Genomic DNA, 17,685 nt, shown 5'->3' with positions numbered 1-17,685 from the left:
TCTCTATACCATTGTACAAATTATTCATGAAGATATTGACTAGAACTGGACCTAGGACAGTTCTCTGCTAGATCCCACTCGTTACAGATAGTAATCAAGTCACCCCTTGCTGATGTAGTTGGTCCTATGATGGTGTCGCTAGAGTAGATATGGGGACAGAGTAGGCAATGGGGTTTGTTATAGGGATTGGTTCCTGGGTTAGTGTTTCTGTGGTGTGATATGTAGTTGCTGGTGAGTATTTGCTTCAGGTTGGGGCACTGTCTGAAACGAGGACTGGCCTGCCTCCCAAGGTCAGTGAGGGATCGCTTTCCACAATAGGTTGTAGATCATTGATGATGCACTGGAGAGGTTTTAACTGGCGGCTGTACGTGATGGCCAGTAGTGTTCTGTTGTTTTCCTTGTTGGGCCTGTCCCATAGTAGGTGGCTTCTAGGTACCTGTCTCACTCTGTCAATCTGTTTCCTCACTTTCCCAGGTGGGTATTATAGTTTCAAGAATGCGTATTAAAGATCTTGTAGGTGTTTTTCTCTGTTTGAGGGATTGGAACAAATGCGGTTGTATCTTAGAGCTTGGCTGTGGACAATGGATCGTGTGATGTATCCGGGATGGAAGCTGGAGGCATGTAGGTAAGTATAGCGGTCAGTAGGTTTCTGGTATAGGGTGGTGTTTATGTGACCATCACTTACTTGCACTGTAGTGTCCAGGAAGTGGATCTCTTGAGTGGACTGGTCCAGGCTGAGGTTGATGGTGGGGTGGAAATGGTTGGAATCCAGGTGGGATTCTTCAAGGGTCTCCTTCCCGTGGGTCCATATGATGAAGATGTCATCAATGCAGCACAAGTAGAGGAGGAGTGCTTGGGGATGAGAGCTGAGGAAGCATTGTTCTAAGTCAGCCATAAAAAAGTTGGCATACTGCGGGGCCATGCGGGTACCCATAGCAGTGCCACTGATTTGAAGGTATAAGTTGTCCCCAAATTTGAAATGGTTGTGGGCGAGGACAAAATTACAAAGCTCAGCCACCAGGTGTGCCGTGGCCTCATCAGGGATACTGTTCCGACAGCTTGTAGTTTATCCTTGTGTGGGATATTGGTATAAAGAGCTTCTACATCCACGGTGGCCAGAATGGTGTTTTCAGGAAGATCACCAATGCATTGTAGTTTCCTCAGGAAGTTGGTGGTGTCTCGAAGATAGCTAGCAGTGCTGGTAGTGTAGGGTCTGAGGAGAGAGTCCAAATAGCCAGATAATCCTACTGTAAGAGTGCCAGTGCTTGAGATGATGGGGCATCCAGGATTTCCAGGTTTATGGATCTTGGGTAGCAGATAAAATACTCCTGGTCGGGGCTCTGGGATGTGTCTGTGTAGATTTGTTCCCATGCTGTAGCAGGGAGTTTCTTGAGCAGATGATGTAGTTTCTTTTGGTACTCCTCAGTGGGATTGGAGGATACTGGCCTGTAGAATGTGGTGTTGGAGAGTTGCCTGGCAGCCTCCTGTTCATAATCCAACCTGTTCATGGTGACTACAGTATCTCCTTTGTCAGCCCCTTTGATTATAATGTCAGAGATGTTTCTGAGGCTGTGGATGGCATTGTGTTCTGTACAGCTGAGGTTATGGGGCAAGTGATGCTGTTTGTTCTCAATTTCAGCCTGTGCACGTCCGTGGAGGTCCAGTCTGTCATTTCAACTGTCGGGAGGAGTCCACGCAGAATTCTTCTTCTTGTAGTGTTGGTAGGAGGGTTCCTGTGGGTCAGTGCTCTGTTCAGTGGTGTATTGAAAATATTCTTTGAGTCAGAGACGGCGAAAGCAGGCTTCCAGATCACCTCAGAACTGTATCATGTGCGTGGGGGTGGTGGGGCAGTAAGTGAGTCCCTGAGAGAGGACAGACTCTTCTGCCATCAATGCAGCGCAAGTAGAGGAGGGGTGCTCGGGGATGAGAGCTGAGGAAGCATTGTTCTAAGTGTGTGGTTGGATAGGTTAACAATATTGTTGGGTGAGTTAACCACTGTTGTAGCCCCTGTGGCATGATGGCACCAGAGGTGGTGCCAGCCTCTTCCTGGATGGTGTGGGGGGGGGCCCTGAAATGGTCTAGACAGAAAATTGGGGGGGGATTGTACTAATCATCTTGTGGGCACAGGACACTCTTATTTTTGCAGTTCTACACTGCTGCTGGAGGCAGCGGTGCCTTCAGAGATGGGGGCTTGGCCCGCAGCTGCCACTCTCTGGCCTTCCAGGTTTGAAGGCAGCACCACCGCCGCTGCCAGCAGCAGAGAAGTAAGGGTGGAAATACCATATCATGCTGCCTTTCTGAATAATAATGTTTGAACTTTGTGCTGGGAGGAGTGGCTACGGGGCACTAAGACAAATTTGGGGTGACTCCCCTGCCCCCTCCCAGCGCTGTCCCTGACTGGTGTGAATATTCATAGTATGATGCTTTTATTTTTTGTACGGTTTTGATAAGCAGTGAAATAGTTAAGCATGTTGACATTTAAAGTATTATCACTGAGTTAGAACCCACTGAAACTAATGGGGCTGTTCACACCCCAGGGTTGTTATTTCCGGCTCTCTGGAAACTCAGGCAGGCATCTTTGCATTGATTATACTTGCTCCACAGTCATAAAAGTTAGAGGCCCTTTTTGAAAATGGAAAGCCGAGAACCTGGAGAACTATTGAGAGGACCTGACTTGTCCTTCATGCCACCCCTGTGCTGCTACATTTGGGAAACACTGCATTAATTGGAAGACCCGGGTTTTGAGTCTTAAACAGAACTTGTCCTCCAGGAGACTGTAAGGTATTTGAGTTTAATAGATGCCAGCAGAACAAACAAACTGAAGAATTTTAAAGAGTCAAACTAAAAATCATTTCCCTGTCAATCAGATTTCACGATTGGCGCTGTGAAGTCATAGTCTCTGTAGTTCTCCAGTTGTTCAGAGTTTTTCAGGAAAGGCAAGCCCTGAATTTCTAATTTGAAATAAAATAAGGAATGTTCATGTTTTGTTTATAATTTTATGATGTGCAAAGAGGCTGTTGTTAGTTTAGGCGTAGGTAAAGACTATTTATTCTCTCTTCAGTTTTGATACCAATGGACACATTTACCGGAATCAGCTGTTTTTTAGAAGGTGCTCTCAGAGCTTTAGCATTCCAAATTACAGTAATATAAAATCTTGTTCATGGAGATTCCTTTTAGTGGATGTGTGCTAGAAAGGGCAAATCATTTACAGAATTCAGTAAAATGGAGACCTATATTTACAAGCTAAACACGCTTGTATGCAAATATTCAAGTTGTAGAATATTTTTTTTTGACTGAGAGGTTGTCTGTATATTACTTTTTATGTAATAGTTCCTTTGAAGATAGTTTTCAAAGGTTTGTTTAGTTTCCACCACATACTAGAGGAAATGTTCACGAGAGAGATACTTCCTGATATTATTTATGAGTTTCCTGCATAGGGATTAACTTTCAGAAAACGTTACAAGTAAATACAGCTTCTATAAGTTGTCATGCAGTTGATACAATAAAATCTTCATAACTAAAGTGCCAAAAAGTATGTTTGACTATCCTCTACATCACTTGTTTGAAAATAATTGTTTGCAGAAAAATGATCAGTTTAACCTGCGCAGGATACAGATAGTTCAGTTTTTTATTCGGGTTATTCTGTGGTTTGTGTGACGGATCAAAAGTTTCACTCAGTCTGCAACATTTGAATTCCAGTAGAAGTTACTCTAGTTTGAAATACAGATTGTAAGGCGTACACACTAAGAATATATCCCGTGCAAGCAGAGTGCCAGGTTTGTGCTCAGAGTTTCATTCTTGTGTAAATCCAGAGTAATTACATTGAAGTGAATCTGGTACTCTGGGTTTAAAGTAACTGAATGCAGAATCTGACTGTATGATGTTTTGTCACACTGAATGCAAAGAGCTATGTACTGTTGTATGACCCTTGTATGTAACAAGCATGTCATTTCTCAGTACTATAGCTGGGAGGCTTACATGTTTCTATATTTTGCTCTCCCATAACAACAACAAACTGCTTTTAATAAAAGGTCACACTTGTAGTGATAGGTGAACCTCAAAGAGGTCTGAGTCAGGATAAACTTCTGATAAGCATCCAAACAAAACGTATTGGGGAGGGAGGCTTGCCTCATTGGGGCTCTGCTATCAGCCACCAGCAGAAGATTAAAGTTAGCTAAAAAGCTTTTCAACTTGTCTGTGGAATGTCTAGACTGCAGTCACTAGGTGTGATTGCAGCTGGAACTAACGTACTCGAGCTAGCTTTAATCTAGCTAGTTTGGGTCCTGGAACAGAGAAGCCATGGTAGCATGAGCTTCCGTGTGGGCTAGTCCCACAAGTAATTGCCCAGGGTTTTAGGCAGATACATACAATCTGTGCTGAAGCGTCCGCTGCTGCAGTGTCACTGCTCCAGGACCCAAGCTAGATTAAGGGTATGTCGGCTTGAGCAGCAATCATCCCAGTGACTGCAATCTAGACATACTCTTAGGCTTATGAAAAATGAGAATATTCTTTGCTTATCTGTTTTTTCGCTTCTTTTAGAAATGACCAATCTTAATCATGTCTTATTTGCATTGCTCCTTTGATTCTATTTCTAACAAGGGGGATTTCTAATCTTTGGTCTATATATATTGTGGTTTTTTTTGTTTTTGTTTTTTTTAAATAATAGAATCAGACCACAGCTAGCCAAAGAGAAGATTGAAGGATGCCATATTTGCACATCTGTCACGCCTGGTGAACCTCAGGTGTTCTTGGGAAAAGATAAGGCTTTCACTTTTGATTATGTGTTCAACATTGACTCGCGGCAAGAGGAGATCTATGATCAATGTGTAGAAAAACTGATTGAAGGGTGCTTTGAAGGATATAACGCCACTGTTTTTGCTTATGGCCAAGTAAGTCTTACAGTTTAATTTTAAATATTTGTTTATGAGCAAATGCAAGAAATTTCCAGTAACTACATTTTTAGTAAAGTTTTAAAATGTATGAACCTGTTTGTTTTAAAAAGCATCGTGTAAGGAATACTATATAGAAGGTTTATATAGAACCTTTGGCCTGAAGGATGCCAGTTCAAATGCAGTGTAGATAAATATATATTCATCATATATTTGAATTTATAGAAGTGCCAAAAAATGCCATGAAGGTACCCGTCATGTAACTTAGGATATATTTTTAAGTGCAGCAGTACAATTTAATATAACCCACCACCAGTAAACCAGTGCCCTTTCACTCTTCCTTCTTGAGCTGTTCCACACCTTTTCTTTTCCCCCTGTATTTTCAGATTCCTGGGGGGAAAATGGGCTTTGCGATATGTCCTGAAGGCTATCAGATGTGGGCTATTTCAAACAAAGTTTGGGGAATAAATTCTAAAGCTGTGAATTCAAAGGGTAGGAATTAATTGTAAATTCTCAGAATGGAGAGGGGTAACTAGTGGTGTTCCCCAAGGGTCAGTCCTAGGACCAATCCTATTCAATTTATTCATAAATGATCTGGAGAAAGGAGTAAACAGTGAGGTGGCAAAGTTTGCAGATGATACTAAACTGCTCAAGATAGTTAAGACCAAAGCAGACTGAAGAACTTCAAAAAGATCTCACAAAACTAAGTGATTGGGCAACAAAATGGCAAATGAAATGTAATGTGTATAAATGTAAAGTAATGCACATTGGAAAAAATAACCCCAACTATACATACAATATGATGGGGGCTAATTTAGCTACAACAAGTCAGGAAAAAGATCTTGGAGTCATCGTGGATAGTTCTCTGAAGATGTCCACGCAGTGTGCAGAGGCAGTCAAAAAAGCAAACAGGATGTTAGGAATCATTAAAAAGGGGATAGAGAATAAGACTGAGAATATATTATTGCCCTTATATAAATCCATGATATGCCCACATCTCGAATACTGTGTACAGATGTGGTCTCCTCACCTCAAAAAAGATATTCTAGCACTAGAAAAGGTTCAGAAAAGGGCAAGTAAAATGATTAGGGGTTTAGAGAGGGTCCCATACGAGGAAAGATTAAAGAGGCTAGGACTCTTCAGCTTGGAAAAGCGGAGACTAAGGGGGGATATGATAGAGGTATATAAAATCATGAGTGATGTAGAGAAAGTGGATAAGGAAAAGTTATTTACTTATTCTCATAATACAAGAACTAGGGGGTCATCAAATGAAATTAATAGGCAGCAGGTTTAAAACAAATAAAAGGAAGTTCTTCTTCACACAGCGCACAGTCAACTTGTGGAACTCCTTAACTGAGGAGGTTGTGAAGGCTAGGACTATAACAATGTTTAAAAGGGGGCTAGATAAATTCATGGTGGCTAAGTCCATAAATGGCTATTAGCCAGGATGGGTAAAGAATGGTGTCCCTAGCCTCTGTTCGTCAGAGGATGGAGATGGATGGCAGGAGAGAGATCACTTGATCATTGCCTGTTAGGTTCACTCCCTCTGGGGCACCTGGCATTGGCCACTGTCGGTAGACAGATACTGGGCTAGATGGACCTTTGGTCTGATCTGGTACGGCAGTTCTTTTGTTCTTAAGCTCTTTTCAGGAAACAATGTGCCGGCAGTCCCCTATTGATTTGAAATCAAGTCAAGGCACTGGTCTCAGGAGACCTGGGTTCAGACTTCTGCTTAGAACTTGTCTTCATTCAGAAAAAAAAAGGTGTGTTCTTAACTCCATTTAGTTAACTTGATAAAATCCTAGTGAAGACAAGGCAGACTGTAGTTTAACATGAGTTAGCAGGGTGAGTTAAACCTCTGTAGTCTTTGAGTATGTCTGCAGTTCAAGCCAGAGATCTAAACTCTTGCTTGAGAAAACATACTTATGCTAGTTCTGATCAAGCTGGCATGCTAAAAGTAGAGTGTAGCCCTGTTGGCCTGAGTGGTGGGAGGAGCTAACCACCCCAAGTAAGAACCTATGGTCTCGGACAAGCCGCTAGCCCAGGGATCGGCAACCTTTGGCACATGGCCTGTCAGGGAAATCCGCTAGCGGGCCAGGGCAGTTTGTTTACCTGCAGCGTCCGCAGGTTCAGCCGATCACAGCTCCCACTGGCCATAGTTTGCTATTACGGCCAGTGGGGGCTGCGGGAAGCGGCATGGGCTGACGGATGTGCTGGCTGCTGCTTCCTGCACCCTCATTGGCCTGGAACGGCGAATCACGGCCAGTGTGAGCTGCGATTGGCCGAACCTGTGGACACTGCAGGTAAACAAACTGTCCCAGCCTGCCAGTGGATTTCCCTGACGGGCCTCGTGCCAAAGGTTGCCAATCCCCCGGCTAGCCCTGGCACTATCTTGGTTATGCTATTTTTATCATGCTAGTTTGATCAGCGCTAGCATGGATATGTCTCTTCAAGCTGGAATTTACACCTCCAGCTGCATGTGCATTCAACCTGCTAACTCGTGAAAACTACAAACTGCCTTGTCTTCAGCAGGACTTTACCTCGAAGTTGAGAACACACATTTTTTCTTAATAAAGGCACAGCCAAGTCTTTCTGTGTTTTCAATTCCTCATCAGTAAAATGGGGATAATAGTACTTTCCTACCTCGAAAGATATTTTGATAATAAGTACAATAATGAATGTGAGATGTTGAGATACCATGATGAGAGCCATATAATAACCTAGGTAGACAATTGAAAATAGTGCCAGCACAATTGGCTTTAATGACACATTAGTTGGCACTCTCAACAGAAATGACTAAATAGGCTTGGAAATGGGCACTATCCACTCTGTCTTGGAGATGAGGGCTGAAGCATTTTGTCAGTACCATAGGAGAAGTTTGAACTGCCACTGCCTGTGCTGTACCTGTTCTGTGGATAAGCGGAGGATTTTGATTTCCAACATGGTCAATAAAACACTTTTCACAAGCATTTCATTCATAAAGAAAACCTTATAAAAGAAATCAAAGTCGTGCATCTGCTGTATAATTTATATAGCTTCTACTTTATCTCCTTTTTTAGAAATGCTTCTGTTATCTTACTCTCTGCGTGTGGTAGCTTTGTAATGCAATTAGTAAAAGCTGTGACTTAACAGAAGTGCCTAAGGTTTCATACAATGGTAGTGTTCAGGAGCAACTTTATTGTACCTCTTGACATGATCCAAGATTGTGTGCAATTTTGTGCCTTTATACATAGGAAGGTGGTGGAATCCCCTTCCTTAGAGGTTTTTAAGGTCAGGCTAGACAAAGCCCTGGCTGGGATGATTTAGTTGAGAATTGGTCCTGCTTTGAGCAGGGGGTTGGACTAGATGACTTCCTGAGGTCCCTTCCAACCCTGATATTCTATGATTCTACTTGTGACTTCTCTTCTTAAATTCAGACAGGCGCTGGCAAAACATATACCATGGGAACAGGATTTGATGTCAACATAACAGAAGAAGAACAGGGCATTATATCACGTGCTGTTATACACCTTTTTAAGTGCATTGAAGAAAAAAAGCAAGCTGCTATTAAACAAGAACTTCCAACTCCAGAATTCAAAGTGAATGCCCAATTCTTAGAGGTAAACTTTGTTTACATAGCTATTTCTTTGGAAAGTCGGTGAAATATTTATGTATTCTGATATCTACTTATTCAGTAGTTTTTCTCATGTAATATATTTTTAATTTATTATTTTGCTATTTCCCTTTAGTATTTGATTTGGCTCTTGAATTTATAAAAAGAGACTTTACAATCTAATTCTGATTCATTCTTTTTCCAGCAGGTAGTAAATTATTTTTGGCAGGTCCATTTACAATGTACTTTGAATAGAAAACATTTTTTATACATACATATTTAAAGCAGTCATATCCCTTTCTGTACCATTTGTGTGGTCATGGGAACAATCACATAATCACCTTTTTTAAAGTTATGGAATAAACTGCAAAATATGAAATAAATTGAATTTACTTTGTGCTTCTGAACAGTAATCTGCGCTCTGCCCATTCATTTAACTATGCCAAGAATATCTCTAATATTCCAGTGCTGTTGGTAGGCTTGTTAAAAGCTGACTGACTTAAAAATATTTCTTTCCCTAGTTCCTGGCAATATTGAAAATTTGAAGATCTCTTCGCTGTAACTGTAAGGTCCTCTGGCAGCTCCTTTGCTATTTAGCCCACCCAGGATTGGGTCCTCAAGTTACTGCCTAGCTGTGGGCTGGTCTACACTACGGGGAAAAATCGATCTAAGATACGCAACTTCAGCTACGTGAATAACGTAGCTGAAGTCGAAGTATCTTATATCGAATTACCTACCGTCCTCACGGCGCGGCATCAATGTCCACGGCTCCCCATGTCGACTCCGCTACTGCCGTTCGGGTTGGTGGAGTTTCGGAGTCGACGGGAGCGCGTTCGGGGATCAATATATCGTGTCTAGATGAGATGCGATATATCGATCCCTGAGAAATCGATTGCTACCCGCCGATACGGCGGGTAGTGAAGATGTACCCTGTGACCAGCATCATGGTTACAGGAACAGCTGGTCCTCTGTTCCCTCTGTGGTCTCTGAGTGCACCTGCCCCCACCTATCCCAGATGCCAGGCCTTGTGATTTTACCTATGTTGGAGAGGAATTTGACAATTTTCTCTCTTTGACTGGGCCCTGGGCTACAGTACCCTGCATATCAAAGGTTCTTTCCTGCAGGTCCAAATGAGTTCTAGCACCGGTGGTTCTTCCCTTCAGGAGTCTATGATCAGTGGTATACAGTGACACAACAACCTTCTTAAAACCAAAGTATTGTTTATTTATCAGCCAGAACAAAGCATTAGATAAGAGAGACATGCACACAGACAGTTTCTCTAAAGTCTTATCATCCCTTGATGGTAACCTAGGCAGGCCTAACTTCTTAGACATCCCCAGCAGAGTGTTGTGTGTCTGTCTGACTCTCCTGAATAGAGAGTGTTCTTTTTTTAATCCTACTACAATTCTTTTTCTTTCCTGTTCATGGGCCTTTTCTGGTCCTGGAATTGTCTTTTAACCCTGAAGTGTTTGCTGAGGAGTGGCTTATCTTAAGCCATTCTTTTCCCTTCCTGCAAAATGCATTGTATAAACCATGGAACACATTGAATTTCCGCATATGGATCTGCCTTTAAACATATGAGGGATAGGGTAAGCCGCTTCCGGGTTGCCCTTTGCCCTGCATCCAGTGAAAGCCCACCCCTGTGCTGTGAAAGCAATTCATATGGAGTTGTAGAGGCAGCTGTTGGCAGAAGAAGCCCTGACAGCATGGTTCCACATATGGGATGTTTCCTGGGAGCTGGAGTTTAAGAAGTCTGAAACCTGTGGCTATTGACTTCTGAGTCTATACATCAAGATTTGTGGCCTCTACAAACTACAGACTTATCAGAGGCTAAAACAGAATATATCTAGTAACTCCAATATTAAACTAGCCCGCATTCCCCAAAAATATCCGAAGGGGCCAGCCCTATTGAGGCCGGCAGAATACAACAAATGTGCAGTATCTAAGACATGCCATTTTTGGGATACAAAATGGCAACAAATACTTAAATGTTTGACAAAGTGAACAACTCTGATATAGTTTTTGGTACTTATCTTATGTCACTTAACTCATAAATGGTCGAAAGGATTTTCACATGTTTCTGGAAATATTCTTCTCTTTGCTAGGACTAAAATGGAAAGCTTTGACCCCAAGAAATTTTCCAAAGGTTGTAAGTAAGTGAGTATAAGCAGGTGATAGAAAACTCCATATGAGATAGTCTTTAACTATTACATTTGCTAATGGAAAATCATTCCTTTAATAGATCATCTATGCTAATTAGATGCAAAATCATTTTTCAGTCTTATTTTATGCTTGATGTTTCTTTTTAATGTAATTTATAAAATAAACTAAAAAGTGTTTTCCTTACCTGTTCTTGCACAAATTACATAACTTGCCTATGAGCTTTTCCTGAACTAAGATATTCAGTTGCTCCTGGTCAAATATTTCTGCACTTGACTGGTCTTCCTGAATTGCTTCTGTGGACCAAACTTTCATTGCAATGTTTTGCAGTGTGTTGGAGTCCGGCTCACTAGTGAATAATTTGAATCTTTTTTTAAAAATGTTTAACACTTTATTTTCATCAATATGATCACATTGTTTTCATGCTCTTGTGGATTAATCGCAAGTCATTTGATCAAGTCCAAGACTAAACAGTTCATTGGTTTGGGCTGAAATTTGGGCATGTAGGTTATAGGAGAGCCCATCTGCTGAGGCTGTTCTTGTGATACCTATAATTCAGCCTCCTCTTTTACCAGTGGCATCGAGCCATTCTTGGTAGTGGTCCTGATCTATCTGACTGAAATGTTTTGTTTCATTAATATCAGTTTATCAGGGAATTTGGTCTACTGTACAACTCTGCTTCTGTGTAAGAGGGAGGGAGGGAGGGCTAATATGGTTACAATATGGGCCAATGTCACCTGTCCCCTCTCTCGCTTAGTAATACCGTGACACTGGACTGGGGGCGCTTAAGGCCAATGGCATTCATGCTCCTTCCCCCATTCCTACACTCCCAACACTTACTAGTTTGCAAATCCTGTGAGTCTACACTGGATCTACAGATAATGTAATTGTTAAATTTTTGGAGGACGTATCCATGTTCTCCCCCTTTTTTTTAAAAAAAAAAATCCCCCATATTGCTAAACTACAAAATCTGGTACTGCACAGTGGTTCTCCCTGTCACTAGTGCATGTTGAGAAAGTTCTATTGTAAATTGTAGGAATGTGTGTATTGTTTAATTCAGTATTTTGTTGCTGGAATCTATCTAAATCTTTTAAGCTCCACTCATCACCATGGCTTCTGAGTAAAAAGCTGCTTGTGTGTACAAGATGTCCTTAGTAACTTTAAAACATGTGACTGAAGTTTAACAGACCTTACTGTGTTGTCGGACTTGCACGCTTTTGCCACTGTTCATTTTAGGCACAAATTTTAAATTCTCTGGCTAATGTTTGACTAGAAGAATAATGCACAATGAATAGTGCAAATGCTAAAACTGTTCTCTTCACAATGGATTTGGACTTTACTTTCTAATTGTTTTGAGACTTGCAGTTGCTCTGCTTCAGCTTGGATAGTAGCAGCATGAGCAGTGACAAAACCTTAAGAGAATATTTACTGGATTTCAAGAGTTTGTGCAGTATATAATACTACAAACATTACTGTGACTGTTGTAATCCCCAAATATTGTTCTGTAACTAAACAATGCAGTGGAAACTATAGATACAATTAGTTGATATACTTCTGTATCCTACGTTAAAATCATGGTAACTCTGTCCTACTTCCTCTCATATCTTTGAACACTTAGTCTAAAATGGCTACCTTCTGATAATTGAAAATTGCTTCTTGTCCTTGATACGAGCTGTTGACCAACACTCAGTGCCAATCAAGGGGGGTCCAAGCTCAAAGGGGGCCTCAAATTTAGACACTAGTTAATTTTTTGGCATTTGATAAGTTTTGCAACTTGTTTCTATGCGCATCCCTATTGGACCAAAATGTGACACTCTCAGCTTTGAGATGCAAATTTAAGCAAATAAGAGATGTGATTTGGTAAAAGACATAATTTTTTGTTAACTGATATAGATTTTGTCATATTAAAGAGTTTAAAATGTTCATAAATATTAATAAAAATATATCGGTTCTGATGGCACAAGATTAGACTGTGATGAACGTGTCCTCTCAGATCAGCTGATTATATAAACAGACCACTACTAGTGGCTGGTGCTGGATCAAGTGCATGCTGAAAGGTAGAGAATTGTTACGCTTTAGTGTCTTTATAGTTTTATGTCTCGTTGACTAAGGAATTATTTATGTGTGAGAATTCCTCATTATTATCTTCACATGGTAGCTAAAAGAGGTGACTGGTTGGTTGGTTGAGCTCTAACTTGGCAGCTTGGCCATCATCATAGGCTTTTGTAGTCTATAGGCCCAGCTTCAAGGTGAAAATTTGTGAGGACAGTCTTGTACAGTGAATTTCGTGAGGACACGTTTGAAATGTTTTGGACATTATCCCTCTGTCTGTATCCGTGTCTGTGTTTACTGTATATATGTCATCCCTTTGTCTTCAGCTCAGCCTGTTACATTACATCGTGCGTGCTTGAGTTTTGATTCAGTGATAAGGATAATAACCTGTCTGACTGTTTCATTTTGTGAAAATGTGTAATTCATTTCTTAATTAGTATTCCTTTGTTTAAGTCTTTTCACCATTTGTATACATGTTTACAGTAGAAGATTTCCAGTGTAGATATTCTACTTATTTACAGTAGAATATTTCAGGTGTCAATAGGCTACACATTGACCAGATAGATCACTAGGAAGAGGAGATTTGAAAGTGGTACAAGCAAGAGACAGCGAAAACAACTTAGTGAAGCAGCAGCTAAGAGCTCAAAGCCAATAACTTCATTTCTCAAACCGCTGGAAAACACACCTTACCCAACAAACAATGCTACAGATAATGAAAACTCTGCAACCACAACAGGTGATATTTCAATGCCAATACCTTAACATGAGGACAGTAGTCAAGAAGGAAATGTGCCAACAGTAACAGATGCAGCAGAAGATCCTGTGTACGATCAATAAACTCAACAACCACAGGAAGATGTAGATCTTAATGCAGCAAGAGCAATTCATGAGTACTACAGGTTTGACTGTGACTGACATTGGAATTATTAACAAGAGCAATGCTGCCCAAGTGCAATCTTTTCTTCAAATTAATTGTTTTGAAATTCCAAGTAACATTCCACAAGATGCTGATGATCATGCTTTCCCTACTCATCTGCTGACAAAAACTCTTACAAATGAGACCTGCATAAGAGGCTGGTTATGCTAGAGTACGGAAAAAACAATCTTAGTACTGTGCACCCTGCTTCATTTTGAACAAAAGTGCTGCAAATGCATCAGTTCTCTCTTATCAATCAGGATGGAGCATCAACAGAGGTTGGAGGAAGTTGAAAGACCGAATACCATCACATGAGAGTTCAGTGTCTCACAAAGAAAACTATGTTGCATGGAAATCAGCCAGTAGGGCAGCATCAGCTGAAAGTTCAGTTGAGAATTTACTCTTGACTGAACTCTCTACAGAAACTAATAACTGAAAAAAACTTCTTGAGCGCATCCTGAATGTCCTCCTTTTTCTTTCTGAGCAGGGATTGGCTTTCTTTGGTTCCAGTCAACTTATTGGTGATCATGCAAATGGAAACTTTCTAGGCATAGTATCAGAGGGGTAGCCGTGTTAGTCTGGATCTGTAAAAGCATCAAAGAATCCTGTGGCACCTTATAGACTAACAGACGTTTTGGAGCATGAGCTTTCGTGGGTGAATACCCACTTCGTCAGATGCATGCATTCACCCACGAAAGCTCATGCTCCAAAACGTCTGTTAGTCTATAAGGTGCCACAGGACTATGCCTCTTTTCTAGGCATAGTTGAGCTCCTCAGCAAATATGACCCACTTTTATCAGAGCATGTTAAATGAGAATGATAAGAGAGTCAAAAGCATGTGCAAGTTGATTATCTTTCCAGACACATACAAAACGAGTTTATTGAGCGATGTGGGTCATTCGTACAAACAACAATTCTTGATGAGATTCAAAATGCCAAGTATTTTTCAGTCATTGTTGATTCCACTCCAGATACTTCTCACAAGGAACAGACTGTAATGGTTATTAGATATGTTAAGATTGTAGACCGCTCAAAATTTTCAATTGAAGAAAGGTTTATTTTGTTTGATAATTTTACGAGAAAAACTGGAGAAGAAATTGCTGCTCAAGTACTAGCAATTCTAGAAAGTTTTAAGTTAGATTTTCAAGTCTGCATTGGTCAAACCTATGATAATGGATCTAATATGGCTGGGAAGTACAAAGGTGTACAAGCAGTTCTGCTTGAATGTAATTCAAACTGTATTTTCTCCAGCTGTGGAAACCATACTCTAAACCTTGTAGGCGTTGACCGTGCTGAATCATGCAAGGAGGCAATTACTTACTTTGGAACTGTTCAGCAAATGTACAGTCTCTTCAGTAGCAGTCCACAAAGCTGGGAGATTCTGAAGCAATATCTTCCTGTTTCACTGCATGGGATGTCCAAAATTAGATGATCTGCATGGATTGATGGCGTTCAACCAGTTGCACAGCATTTGAATTGAGTTAGAAAGGCTTTAAATGAGCTTGAATCTCTCAATCTCACTGCACAGGCTCGAACTGAACTTCAGTCTATTTAGAAGCACATGTCCAAATTTGAATGCATTCTGATATCATCTTTGTGGGTGAAGCTACTTACAATGATCCACCAAACTAATCTGGTAATTGAAGCACGCAATGCTACACTTGATGTTGAGAGGGATAACATTGAAAGTCTTATCAATTACATTCAACAGATTCATGAACAATGGGATGTGATCCTGACAGTCCAAATTAGTAGCACAGAATATTGGTATTCCATCTGAGTTCTCCACCAATTGCAACCTACCTACTGAATCCGATTCCGAGGAGCATTATAGGGTCAGTGTCTTCCTTGTCATCACTGACTCTATTCAATCAGGTCTTATACGTCGATTTGAGTCCCTGTGACTAATTTGTACCCTTTTTGGGTTTCTTTGGCAGTTCAACAGACTGAGTAATGAAGATCAACTTTCTGCAGCTGAACAATTTCAGCAACAGTACAACAAAGAAATCTCAAGAGATCTCAGTGACAAGGTCATCTTCCTCAAACAAATATATTCAACATACTTTAAATTGGATTGCAAGCCAAAGGAATTGCTTCAAGAAATACTCAAACTTGGACTCTCTGGAGTGTTTCCTAATATCCCAATTGCATTGCATATTTTTGTCAGTTTGCCTGCAAGAGTGACTTCAGGTGAATGCACCTTCAACGTGTTGAAACAAGTTAAGAACTATCACCGTTCAACTATGGGACAAGAGCTTTTGAATGGGCTTGCCATGCTTAATATCAACTGTGACATTGCATGAAAGCTAGATTTTTCCTCAGTAATTAGTACATTAATTTGCACAGGAAAAGGCTAGAAAAACATTTGTTAAATAAAAAAATATTCAAATTATGTCTCACTCTTTTTTTTTTGGTGCCTTATTTTGTTTTCATATGCCTTTTTTTTTTTTTTTTTTTAAATTATGGCTAGGGGCCTCAAAAACTGGAAGGGACCTGGGCCTCTCTGGATCTCTGAGAGGGCCTGCCTGCACTTAAAAAAATCCCACATGTGCTAAGAAACTAGTATGTCAAGCCTACAACTAGAAATAAAAATGTTACTTCTGCCTAATTTGCCTTGCAAAAGCCACTGCATGGGATTTGCATTCCACACTATTCTTTGTGGTAAGTGCATACACAGTAATCTCAGGCACTGTAATTAGGCGCTGAGAACCTTTTAAAAATTAAGTTTCTTTTTATTAGGTGCCTAAGTATTGATTTAGAGGCCTAGACTTATTCACCCATATGTTGAAAATTTTGGCTAAGCCAAGTTTTGGTTCTCTCAGGCTGTTGGACAATAGCCTTTTTCTTAATCTGCCTCAGTGATGTGGTTTTTCTTGACTGTAATTCATTATAACAAATGTTACTGTTTGTTAATAGTTGCAAATTTGATTAACCATGGTTAAGCAAGTCACCTAACCTTTCTGCCTCAGTTTCCATAATCTAAAACTGGATAATAAAACTTGCCTACTTTACATAAGCTTTTTGAGGTTTAATTAATTAATTTTGAAAAGCACTTTGAGGATGTTTGCTCTCTAAGGGCTAGTCTACACTTACCAGCCGGGTCGACGCGGTGAGTTCGACTTCTCGGAGTTCGAACTATCGCGTCTAATCTGGACGCGATAGTTCGAACTCCGGAAGCGCCGTGGTCGACTCCGGTACTCCACCACTGCAAACGGCGGTGGCGGAGTCGACCTTGGAGCCGCGGACTTCGATTCCGCGGCGTCTGGACGGGTGAGTAGTTCGAATAGGGTACTTCGAATTCAGCTACGCTATTCACGTAGCTGAATTTGCGTACCCTACTTCGACCCCGCTTCTTAGTGTGGACCAGCCCTAAGGGTTAAATATTATGTGGATATCTGACAGCCTGAAAAATATCCTATATGTGTTGCTTTTATATTAAAGTTGTGGCTATAGATCCCAATTAATATTTGGGCCCATTGTTCTAGGCAATGTACAAAGGTAGAGTAGGAAACAATGCCCCAAAGAGCTTATCTAAATAGACTTTGCCCTACCTACTTTCTAACTTACAACTAGAGTATGACATGTAACTTCCATGTCAGTTTCACATTGTTATTGTGTGTGGTTGTTTTGGTATTTTTATGGAATATTTTTGGATGGGGTGTATTGTTTGTTTTACTTAGATATTATATGTATTCTAGGGCAGTGGTGGGTGAACAGGAAGGGATTAGCCAAAAGTAAAAAACAAAGAAGGGGCATTGAGAGGAGGGAGTTAGATGGGGGTGGGAAGGATAGAGAGGAACATGTCAGGCAAGTGGGATGAGGGACTGAGTGGAAGGAGGGTTGGAGCAAACAGTCAGACAGCAGAGGGGAAGGAATGTCCAAAGTAAAACTATAGAAAGCAGCCTGACATCATCGGTGTCCAAAGGTGCCTTGCACTGAGACTGCTTCTGCAATTGCTCTGCTAGCTTTGACTGCCTTCCCTGGGTTCGCTTCACCCTATAATTTCTCTCTCCCCACCCCTTTTCCCCCCTCCCCCAGACACATGGCTCAAATTGACATTGCTCATGTTTCTTAAA

General features: G+C 40.9%; 1 protein-coding gene across 8 annotated transcripts in view; it reads left to right on the top strand.

The window, feature by feature from the left end:
* Positions 1 to 17,685, top strand: part of KIF21A (kinesin family member 21A) — a 148,750-nt gene that overhangs the window by 34,669 nt on the left and 96,396 nt on the right. For all 8 annotated transcript variants that reach the window (XM_039516094.1, XM_039516075.1, XM_039516040.1 and 5 more), the window contains exons 2-3: positions 4,667 to 4,889; positions 8,306 to 8,488. In XM_039516094.1, coding sequence (XP_039372028.1) covers positions 4,667 to 4,889; positions 8,306 to 8,488 — 406 coding nt within the window. The remainder of the gene's footprint in view (positions 1 to 4,666; positions 4,890 to 8,305; positions 8,489 to 17,685) is intronic.

This window comes from Mauremys reevesii, linkage group 1 (assembly GCF_016161935.1).
Source record: "Mauremys reevesii isolate NIE-2019 linkage group 1, ASM1616193v1, whole genome shotgun sequence".
Taxonomy (NCBI): Eukaryota; Metazoa; Chordata; order Testudines; family Geoemydidae; genus Mauremys; species Mauremys reevesii.
The sequence above is the reverse complement of the archived record's forward strand: the minus strand, read 5'-3'. Positions and strand labels throughout refer to the sequence as shown.